A 12,432-nucleotide genomic window follows, 5' to 3' on the forward strand; every position below is an offset into this window, starting at 1 on the left:
AAGAAACTATAAAAAAAACTATAAAAAAAAATTTAGTATAAGCACACCTCCGTTCGAAATAAGAATGATGGCAAATTAGTATGGTCATTCACAATTTTTTTAACTAATATGTCTTCACATATTCTATTTTTATATATTTAATTTGACGCTCTTAATTTTAATTACCTTGGGATTACCTAGAACCGAAAAGGAAGTGAATGAGCATTCCCATATGTAAGATGCATTGTACTACTAAGTTTATCACGTGAATAAGCCTGTGAAACCAACTAATTCTAGAATAAATTTTTCGCTGCTTACAAATTCTTTTGTGAAATCATTTCAGGCTGATTTACGATTAATTTCGGCAATGATACTATATAGATCACATGATTTAACTTGTAAATTTGTCATTTTAACACTGGTTAATTTTAAGTGATCGACATACAAATATAGCATTATATCAAACTCGTGATTATTCCTTATAAATTGAATTTTTGAACAAGAAAATTATTAACGCGTTGTTTTAATTTTTTTTTTAAAAAAAAAAAATCCGAAAGGAAAAAATATGACAACAACTTTTCATCATAATCTTTCAAAGGATTTTTCCTTAATATTAAATGATGCAGATGATTACAATGTTATTATTCAAGTTGGTGAAAACAATACAAAAGAATTTCGTGCACACTCAATTGTTTTACGTGCTCGTTCACCTTATTTCAAAACTGCACTTTCCGTTAATTGGATAACAAGAGAAAATAATATGATTATATTTAATAAACCAAATGTTACTCCAATCGTTTTTGAAATGATTTTAAAGTAAGAAAGATTGATACATAAATTTTTTTATTTTATATAATGTTATTTTTAATTTATTAACATATTTTAAAATATTAATTAGATATATTTATACTGGTGAACTTGATCTGACTAATCAATCAGGTGAAGACATTCTTGGTTTATTAGTTGCATCTGATGAATTACTTCTTGAAGAGTTATTCGAATATGTTCAAGATTATTTGATCGAAAAACTAAATAGCTGGATTTATGAAAATGTTGATCTCATTCTTCATTCTGTATTTAATCTTGAAAATTGTAAGAAATTAAGAGATTATTGTCTTGAATTTATCTGCAAAGATCCACTACCATTTATGTCTTCAGAAATTTTTCCTTTAATAAAAAAGGAAATTCTTTTTTGCTTGCTCCAAAGGGACGACTTATCTATTGAAGAAATTATCATTTGGGATTATTTAATTAAATGGGGCATTGAACAAACCCCCGGTCTTGAAAGTAATAAGGCAAAGTGGAATGAAGAAAATTATCAAGCGTTGAAGAAAACTTTAAATCAATTTATTCCACTTATTCAATTTGTTAAAATTTCGCGAGCAGATTTTTTTGATAAAGTTCGACCTTATAAAGCCATTATTCCTAATGATATTTATGATGAAATTGAAGAATTTTATTATAAAGATACTTTACCAAAGAATTTATCACCTAGAAAAGGTTTACTAACAAAAATTAAATCAAGCATTATCAAACCAAATCTTGCAAATATTATATTTAATTGGATTGATAAAAAGGATATCATGTATACACGTACTATAAATGATCCAGTTTATAAGTTCGACCTTATTTATCGTGGTAGTCGTGATGGAATTAATAATGAAACATTTAAAGATTATTGTAATGGACGAGTAGCAAGTTTAGTTTTAATTAAGGTTCAAAATTCAAACAAGATTTTTGGAGGGTATAGCTCTATAGGATTTAATTCAATAGGAGATGGTTATTTTGTTGAATTTGGATATCTATGGTATAGTTCATCAGATAACTTTATTTTCTCATTTGAACATGGAGAAGACACACAAAATATGAAAATAAGTCGGGTAATAGATTATTCTAAATCTATAATTATTAATCGCGCTGGATTTAATTTTGGATGGGGTTCATTATGTATGACCAATCAAACTTTACACCTTAATAATAGCGACAATGCTTATGAAAATAATTTACACACTAATAGAACTTATTTGATCGAAGAGATTGAAACGTTTACCATAAGTCCATAACTAGATAATTATTCAATAAATGTCATTTACTAAGTTAAAATAAATAAAGAATATAGAAAATGATTTATGATGATGAAAACTTTAATGAAAAAACAAAGATTTTAACAATTGTCATATAAAATAACATTATTTAGATACAGTATCTTGAAAGATTAGGCCTTCACTAGTAAATATGATTTACAAATATGCTACGAATTAAAAGATGTTTATTCAATAAATTCAATAATATAATGTGAAAATATAAAATTAAATTGCAGGTATGAAGAACAATTTGCATATTATATTAATTGCATCACACAATAATTTTTTTAGTCGTTGTAAATTTTATTACGTGCATGATTATAGTTAGAAACATTTACAACTATCACGACTATAAAAAAAAATTATGGTTTAAAGCGTTTGTATAAATACCAAACAAGTCGATACCTACAAAAAGAAAATTAAAAGAAAAGAAAAGAAACGTTAGTTAAAATATTTTTCTGTTTAATTTATTAATATGTGTATATAATTATGTTTAATTTATAAAAGATATGTGCTTTAGCCATGCTTGTAATCTGCCAAAGACTTCTTTCCTTTTTCTGAATCATATCTAAAATTAATAATAGAAATAAGTATAAAGTATCGAATTCTTCTGTGCTAAATTTATTCTAAGATCAAGAATGATAAAAATCAAAATTAACTCTTAAGTTCAAAATTGCTATCGAAAAAAAGAAATGTTGGGAGAACCGATCTGAGTTATAAATAAAACCGCTTTTAAAATAAATGTTAACTGACCGAACTATCCATATCACTGATTATTTTGAAGATAAAAAGATAAAAGTAAATTTTATTCATTTGTTCAAAGCTAATAGATAGTTTTAAAAATAAATAATAATTACATAAAAAAATTCAATTAATATGTCAAGTTATAATATTTTTTTAAAATAAAATGATCATGAATCAAACATCATTCACGAAAACAAAAGACGAAGTTAATAATAAAAAAAATTAACCTGTTATAATATTTTAATATACCTGATCATAACTATGAATGAGTTTATAAAGTTTAATAATTTTCTATTTTTTCGTTATTCTAAAAAAATTATACTTTTATAATTTAACATAACGCTAGTATATCAATCACAAAAGTACAGTCCTTTCCTTCACTACTGAAATAAAAAAAATTATGTAGCTTATCCCAATAATCGCTAATATTCCATTTTTTTATTAAAATTTGAACGTATTCAAATGTAGTTTATGTAAAATCATATGATAAAAATGTAGTTTAAACTATAAAATAAATAAATAAATAAATATACATATATATATTGATTCTTTAGAAATAATTTACAGTGAAAATTATTTAGTTAATACTATCACCATCTGTTATTTAAAGTTTAAAATAAAACATTGGTGAATTAGTTTTAATTTTACATCATAAAAATAATATCACGAATATATAATAGATTATATTTACCTTCTAACCTTGATGTGCTAGGAACTTCTAAGTTAATTAATTGAGAATCTTGACAACCTATCAAATTAAATAAGTTTTAATTATTTAATAAAATTTAAAAAATATAATATAGTAAAATGTAATACCTTCATTATCTTCTTCATTAAGATATGTAGTAGCAATAAAAGATGAATTAATAGGTTTTGACAAATTACTGAATGTAAATGCTCTACTAGTATAAATAGCATCAGGTTTTTTTTCATTTGAGGTTGAAATATTTGGTATTTCTTTATCAGCTTCTTCAAATACAGCTTTAACTACTTCTCCTTTATAACCATATTTTTCATTATCACTATAATTATTCCAACAAATTAATATTTCGTGTAATTCATTGGCTGTTGGTCTTTGATTTGGATTAGCATTCATACATCTATGAGCTAATTTCTTATAAATTTCAGGAGTTCCTTTTCCAAATTCTGGTCTGAGTCCATTACATATTTCTAATGCTAAGCCACCATCATGTTTTCTTTTATAAAAAGGAGGTTTTCCAGATGATAATTCAGCCATAACTACACCAAAGCTATAAATGTCAGAAGATAATGTATATGGTTCTCCATTTAAAACTTCTGGAGCAATATATGGCAACACACCAACTATTTTATTACTATCTGATGATTTCTGTTCATTTGATGGTCTAGATAATCCAAAATCTGAAATATAAGAATTAACGCCAATACTTAATATATTTCCACTATGAAAATCTTTATGAAAATATCCTAATTCATGTAAATTTTTAAGGTCAAATGCTGAATCCGATAAATATCTAATTTTCCCATTCCATAAAGTTTTTTTAAAATTACTTGAAAGAATATTTCTCAAATTTCCACCATCTGCATATTGCATGATCATTATAATTTCTTCAGTTTCTGGGTCTTTAGATATTCCATAAAATTTTAAAGAATCATCTTGTAAACAATTTAATTTCCAATGCGTTTTAAGCTATTAATTAAATTAAATCAAATTAATATTTTCAAAAAAATTAAAAAATATAAAATATAAATGAAAATATACCTCATTTAAATAATCAGCTGACATATTCTGTGATCCATTTAGCCTTTTCAAGGCAACTTTCATGGATTCAGGTTCTTCTTTTATCCAATTTCCATCATCTTGTTTAATGTATTTTGCATCACCATCAATCCAAGTTGCAGAATACACTTTTGCAAATCCACCTTCACCTATTTGTTTCATATCTTCAAATCTATCAAATGGAACCCATTCAAGAAATGATGGGCCAAATTCATCATTACCAATATATTTCTCACGTGCATCATAAATCGTATCCTTGATAAGATTATCAATATCATCATTTCCACTGGTCCATCCTTCAATTATGCAACGAGGAACACATTCTTTACACCAAAATTTTTCATCATTTGGGTCATCACAATTTTCATGATTAATTTTTGATGAATTTGGATTTTTATCAGAAATATTTAATTCATTAAATTCAGTTACGACTTCGTTTTCATTAATAAAATTCATTTTTAAATTTATGTTTTGTTAGTATTTTGCTTCAAATTTGCGAAAAAAGAATTTTACGTTCGAAAAAAAAAAAATTGGCGTTACTTTTATATTTATATTCAATGAAGATAAAAAAGGAATTATTTCAACCAAAATTGTCATTGACATAATTGTGATACATCGCAGTATCACAATCAACATACTACAATCCGAAGTGTAACGAAGGTGATACAATGTCCTGCAGATGTCCGTCTGACACGTGACGAAGTACAACAATAAAACTTTAAACAGCACTTCGGACTTAATAACGGTTTCCGTTTCCTAGATCATTCCAATAATTAAAATTTATTAAAGTCTACTAATTTTGTTGATAAGTGAAATGTAGCACTAAAAATTTTGTTATTTGAACATTAAATTATATCTTAATTTACTTTCCGTTGTTTAAATTAACAAACGTTACAAAACCTTTTTAATCGTGGGTAACATTCATTATTTATTATACTTAATAAACTTAACGTACATAAAACCAATTAAAAAACAACTTCTTTAATATTTAATGTGATACTTTCTAATTTTTATATTGTACTTATTATTAAAGTTTGAACGTTTTTTATATTCGTATTTTTTTCTAATAGAAAAGGAAAAGTAAGAAATTATTTAAAAAACTATAAATTTTATTACGTATATATTTAATTTTATATTTAACATTTTTAATATTTATATTATTACATTAAAATAAATAAGTTTATCTGATGAATAATAAAATTGAATAATATAATGATAATTAAGAGATTCTTTCAAAAAAATTTCATCACAAAAGAGTTTGATAGGAAAAAAAAAAAATTTTTTTGAAAATAATCACGTTATGGTCGTTGATTGACAAGAAGTTACACAAGAAATTTATGTTTTATATAATTATGTAATTGAGTTATTTTCGACACAGATCAATATACAATACTGATGAACTAATTACGTCATAGGATTTTTACCGTAAAATGAATAGCACAATCATATGATACATGTCAATCAATTTCTGATGTGCAAATATAACGAACTTTACTCTTTTTTAATTTATTTTGCAAATTTTTTTTTTATTTTAAAGATTGGAAATGAAGATTAAAGTTTTTTTTTAAAGATCCTCCCATAACGTTAAAGCAATGCTGACGATTGAGACGCTATTATTCGAGTTTGTGAAAACAAAATACAGAGGTTTCGTGCATATTCGCTTAATTTACCTGCTCGTTATTTCAAAAGTGTACTTTCTGTTAATTAGATGAAAAAGGAAATTAATATGATAATACTTAATAAACCAAATATTATTCCATCCGTTTTTGAAATAATTTTAACGTAAGTATATTTTATTTTATTAATTTTTATATTGGAGCATTATTTGTTGCTTTTAAATTTTAATGAAAAAAAAAAATTACTATTTAATTTAAATATATTGACATTGGTGAACTTGTTTTGACTGGGTGAAAATATTCTTAGTTTGCTAGTTACATCCGATGGATTATTTCTTGAAGATTTATTTGGATTTGTTTATAATTACTTACTTAAAAACGAGCCGTGAAAATTTTGTGTTTAACTTTGATAATTGCAAGAAATTAAAAGATTATTGTCTTGAATCTATCCGCAACATTCTATTAACATTTTTTCGTCAAAAGCTTTTCTTTCAAATAAATAAGGAAATACTTTTTGCTTGTGAATTATTAATTGAAGAAGTTATCGTTTGAAATTATTTAATTAAGTGAGTATTGAACAAAACTCCTGGTCTTGGGAATGAGAATAATGTGATAGAGCCAAATGGAATAATGAATTACTAAGCATCAAAATTGACTTTAAACCAATTTACTCCTCTTGTTCTATTTTTGGAAATTCTTAATGATGACTTTCTTACTATTATTCCTGACAATACTTATTAGAAATTCATTATAAAAATTTTTTATCTAAACTACAACTTTATTACCTAAAACTAGTTTAATATTCAAATCAAATATAAAACTTGCAAATATAATAATTAATTGAATCGATAAAAACGTCATACTAGAAATGATTCTTTATATCAATCAGTTTAAGCATTTTATCGTGGTATTCGTGATGAAATTAATAATAGTTTATTTAAAAATAAATGTAATGGTCAAATAATAAGTGTAGTTTTAATTAAAAGTTAAACAATCAACAACAATTTCTGGTGGATAATATAGCTTTTATTGGTTTTAATTCTTTAAGAGATAATTATGTTATTAATAATGTTTATGGTTATCGATTTTACAAGTCGTCGATAATTTTATTTTCTCATTTAAAGATAGTAAAGTTACTCAAAATATGAAAACAAGTCGTTTTAAAGCAATATTCAAAGATAATCGTTGTGGATTTAATTTTGGTAATGGTTTATTGAGTATGAATAATAAAATTTTACATGTTAAATAATTTAAATACGTGTAATAGTAATATAATTGGCAAAATTAGGATCTTTATCACATCTAATCGATAATTTATTTTAGAAAATTTTAAAATTTAGATTTGTATTTTTTTTTAAGAATTCGATCAATCTAATTAAGGATTTAGACACTTCAATTAATATAATTCGAATTATTATTTTTTGACAATTTAATACGGTAATAATTATTAGACGAATATGTAACCGGAACTACTATATCATATTATTAGCAATTTAAAGTACTACTGTAATTAATGAATACTAAATTAAATAATCTCAACCGAAGTAATATTTTAATATCTTAGACATTGAAATCTTTAATTCCTTTACGATAATCCTTTTGAATTCCAATAATTGATTTCAACTTAAAATTTGTTTTCTAAAATTGTCTACTATGTAAATATTGATTCAGAATATACTGTAATTAATAAATTTATGGGAGATAGAGATTATCAGACAAAGACTGATATCTTCCATCTAATAAATGAATTATTGTACTGCCATTAAAAATACTGCGGTGGCTAGTAAGAATTAAAACCACTAAATACTAATATTGATTTTAAACATCCCAGTAAATATATCGGTCAATAAAATCCCATAAACTTACAACTAACAGAACAATAATAAATAATTGAATACTTTTAAATTTCACACAATTATTGATTTTCTTTCAAGTTTGACGAATTTATTAAATATCCATAATTTTTATTACCTTGGTTTTACCTTTCATTACCTAAACAATATATAAAATATGATTTAATTCCTTATGACATTTTAAAAGTTACGAAGAATCGGCCGCTATATGTTTAATTATTAAAATTTTATAGAATAACATTTGTACATAGCATAAAAATAAATATAATCTTTTTACAAGCGAAATAACTTATCATACATCAATTTAAAAGGTATCAAAAGATGGCAATAACTTTTCAAGAGTTGTTGAAAGGAGTTGAACAACTTAAAAAGAGACTTATTCCTATAAATATTTTAATATTTTATTTATTAAACTAACAATATTTATAAATAAATTATTTACATTGATTTGTATTTGATTTGAATATAAATTTGAGAATATAAACTTATTGCGATAGAAGACAAACTTATGGACAGTAGCCATAATTAACAATGAATTGCATATTATCATTCTCTACAATTCTCCTTTGCAATAAATCTTTTAAAAATATAATGGGATTACTTTTGAACTTAAAGTGCATTTTAGAATTGGATTATAATATAAAAATAAAAAATAACAATAATAATGATAACCGTGCTCCGTATATTAAATATAATTGCCGATAATTTCGTTATTTTAAAAAATCAAAAATAAGCTATTACGTGGCCAAATCTTTACCAATTATCTGCTATAATTGGTTAATAATTGTGATATTAATCGTTGCAAAGCACAATAACTTATAAATAATATTCTTTATGGCATTAAAATCTCGTTTTTACTGGCATGTATTTCTTAATGAGGTTTTAAATTGTATCCGATTTTTATTAGTGATTTTGTATCAATGAAAATATTAAATATTGTCTACAGTAAAGATTTCAATTTTCTCAATGGTATAAATTATGTGTGTATTTAAATTATTTTCATAATTTTTTGTTATTATTATTAATATGTAAACTATTTCCGTTCATACACAATGAACTCCGACTAAAATTAAATCCACTACTATCATGAACCATTATGGCTTGAGATACATTTACTACCCGACTTAATTTCTCGTCATTATTTTCGAATGAGAAAATGAAATTATCTGATGAGTTATAAAATAGAAAACCATAACCATCAACAATATAATCATCTCCTAATAAACTAAACCCGATAGAACTGTATCCACCAAAAAATTTTATTTGTATCCTTAATTTTGATTAGGACCAAACTTGCTACTCGTCCATTACATTTTCTTCTAAAAGATTCATTACTAATTCCATCACGACTATTTATTAATCCAATTAATCATTACTCTTGCAAGTATTGTTTTGATAATATTTGATTTGTATCTTTCCTATTCTGATTGAAAAATTAATACTAAGCGATAAAGTTATAGATTTTGATAAGGCATCTTTATTAAGAAATCTTTCAATTCCCTCATAAATATTATTAGGAATAATAGTTATACAAGGGTAGACTTTATAAAATAAGCCAGTACGAGAAATTTCCAAAAACCGAATAAGAGGAATAAATTGGTTTAAAGTCAACTTTAATGCTTCGTAATTCTCATTATTCCATTTAGATTTATCATTATTCTCATTCTCAAGACCAAGAGTTTGTTCAAGGCCCCATTTAATTAAATAATCCCAAAAAGTAATTTCCTCAATTGGTATGTCATCTCTTTGAAGCAAACAAAAAAGTATTTCCTTATTTATTGAAAGAAAAGCTTTTGAAGACAAAAATGGTAGTGAACCCTCCGCAGATAGATTTAAAACAATAATCTTGTAATTTCTTGCAATTATCAAATTTAAATACATTATGTAGAATGAAGGCGTTATTTCATGAACCCAGCTGATTTGTTTTGTAATTAAGTAATTTTGAATTTGTTCAAATAACTCTTCAAGAAATAATTCATGGGATGCAACTAACAATTCAATAATATCTTCACCCAATTGCTTAGTATAATCGAGCTCACCAGTGTAAATATATCTTAAGTCAAAATAAAAAATAATTTCTTTATTAAAAACAAATAAATAATCAAGCTTAAAAAATATAAAAATTATCCTTACTTTAAAATCATTTCGAAAACGGTTGGAAGAACATTTGGCTTTTTAAATATAATCATATTATTTTCTTTGGTTATCCAATTAACAGCCCAGTAAAAAGTTCTTATACCAATATAGGCCAATTATGAAATGAGCCCATTCGGTATAAAATTTGGCCATATTTATTTTAATTTTATCCCATTTATGGTCCAATTTTTCGTACCAAACGGGCTCATGTATAAATTCAATACAAACCTAATATGAATTCAGTACAGGACTTTTTACTGGGCAGGAAGTGCAGTTTTAAAATATGTGCACGAAATTCTTTTGTATTTTGGTTTTCACCAACCCGTATTATTACATTGTAATTGTCTGCATTATTCAATATTAAGGAGAGGTCTTTTGAAAGATTGGAATGAAAAATTAATGTCATTTTTTTCGTAAGAAAAAATAAAAAAAGGTTGCAAAGTATAAACGAACAATTTATTAATTTCTTTTTTGACTCAATTTTTGATCATCAATTATGAACATTTGATTGTTTCACATGGCGCCATTCAAATGAATTAATTACGTCATAGACTTTTTTTCGTCCTCTCAATGATGAGGATTATATTGCGTTCAATAATGACCTGGTCATTTAAGCTTCCTAATTTTGATTGGTTGACGTTTTATGATTTAATTGACCGACATTTTCGATCATTCGATATGACAATTTACGAACTGTCTTTTTTTTTATGGGGCGGAAAATTCGTCGATCAACGTGATTATTTTATTTTTTTATCTAATACTACAAACTATGAGTTATCCTACAATACTATGATTTTGTGAATGTTTTTTTCAAATAAATAAATGGATGAAATTTTATCCTGTTTAGTTTAATCATTATTGGACGAAAGTTGTGGATTTATTATAAGATGTCTAAAACTTTCTCTCCAATCGTTATTTATATTTTGTTTGACATTCATTTAAGTAATCCAAGTAAAAAAAAACAGCCTAATTTATTCAAACAATCTCGTTTATATAAAAAAAAAAAAGTTTGTTTAAATAACAAGTGTTAACTTTATTATAATTATGTTCATATTTATTTATATTTTACAGCAAGTTCAGTTGTTAAAAACGATATTTAACCACTTCTTTAATTGCTTTCAATTTTTTATTTTTGTTAATTTTTTATTATATATAAAAATTTGTCCAATTATTTTTACATGATAAATATTTAGAAACAATTTTATTAGAATGTTCGAAAATCTTCAAGAAACCGTAGAAATTAATTTATTAATTTTTAAATAATTATTTAAAAATAAACATTCCGAATATAAATTTACTTCTTTAAAAAAATATCATATATTTAGCACATATACCGAATATTTTTAGTATGAAAATTATATGTCACATGATTCAGTATTTTTTTTTTTTTTTGCGAAAAAAAAATTGAACTTTAATATTTGCAGAAATGATTTTTGCATAACATACGAATTCAATTTATATTGAATAGAATTTTTCAAAAATATTGTGCTATGAAAATGTTTTGGCCAAAATTATGTAAATTACTTTTGAAATTGGTTAAGGGAAAGCTACTGTATATTTGGTTAACTTGTAAAAAGTAAAATCTGTCAAAAATATTGAATATTATTAGAAATTATTTTATCGTTAATACTATCACCTCTCCTTTAGTTCTAAAAGGTTACGGTACATTTCGCCGAAAGGACGTTTCGACGAAAAATAGGGCCAACATTATGTAGAATTATAAATAACTCAGCCCTATAAAAAATTGGATACGTTTTTTATAAAGTTTTTATACGATTTTTTTCCTTAGAAATAACGTATCATAATAGGATACGGAAAAATGCACAATTCCGTATCACTAAAAATATGGTTTGGATACGGAATTTGCACGGAATTCATATGGAATTTACATATCACTGATTTTATCACGAAATTTATACGATTTGGTCACTGAATTTACTATTTGTATTACAGTTTACTATAATTATATTTACATAAATCTAATTTTACTTTATTAAATTAAATAAAAAATAAAAAATAAACAAAATATAAATACATTATGAAAATTCCCTCCTTATTAAAACCACCTATTGCAACCAAAATTATCTATAAGTTCAGGTTCATTTGGAGTCAAACAACCTAAAAAAAACAAAAAAAAAGAAACATAAGAACGTCTAACTTAATTGGAAACAAAACCCCCCTTCATATAGTATCTGCAATCGTCCAAATCACCAAAGGTCAGTATTCCTACAAAAAAAGAAAGAGAACTCCAGAATGTCTGA

The 12,432-nt window shown here is 24.5% G+C and overlaps 3 protein-coding genes across 3 annotated transcripts; 1 reads left to right on the forward strand and 2 right to left on the reverse strand.

Moving 5' to 3' along the window:
• Nucleotides 1-784: 784 nt before the first annotated feature.
• OCT59_012302 (uncharacterized protein) lies at nucleotides 785-2,042 on the forward strand (the record flags this gene model as incomplete). Its single annotated transcript, XM_066134362.1, has 3 exons — nucleotides 785-795; nucleotides 878-1,071; nucleotides 1,396-2,042. 3 exons carry the CDS (start codon nucleotides 785-787, stop codon nucleotides 2,040-2,042), a joined length of 852 nt encoding a protein of 283 aa, XP_065989633.1.
• An 859-nt stretch (nucleotides 2,043-2,901) lies between these two features.
• On the reverse strand, nucleotides 2,902-5,083 carry OCT59_012303 (uncharacterized protein). The gene is made up of 4 exons (XM_025323362.2): nucleotides 4,549-5,083; nucleotides 3,624-4,476; nucleotides 3,499-3,555; nucleotides 2,902-3,404 (listed from the first exon to the last, which is right to left on the reverse strand). The coding sequence occupies exons 1-4, from the start codon at nucleotides 5,020-5,022 to the stop codon at nucleotides 3,385-3,387; spliced, it is 1,404 nt and encodes a 467-aa protein (XP_025188567.1). The 5' UTR covers nucleotides 5,023-5,083; the 3' UTR covers nucleotides 2,902-3,384.
• Nucleotides 5,084-9,400: 4,317 nt separating this feature from the next.
• On the reverse strand, nucleotides 9,401-10,179 carry OCT59_012304 (uncharacterized protein; the record flags this gene model as incomplete). The annotated part of the gene is made up of 2 exons (XM_025323985.2): nucleotides 9,401-10,088; nucleotides 10,169-10,179. 2 exons carry the CDS (start codon nucleotides 10,177-10,179, stop codon nucleotides 9,401-9,403), a joined length of 699 nt encoding a protein of 232 aa, XP_025188568.2.
• Nucleotides 10,180-12,432: the final 2,253 nt, after the last annotated feature.

This window comes from Rhizophagus irregularis, chromosome 2 (assembly GCF_026210795.1).
Source record: "Rhizophagus irregularis chromosome 2, complete sequence".
NCBI lineage: Eukaryota > Fungi > Glomeromycota > Glomeromycetes > Glomerales > Glomeraceae > Rhizophagus > Rhizophagus irregularis.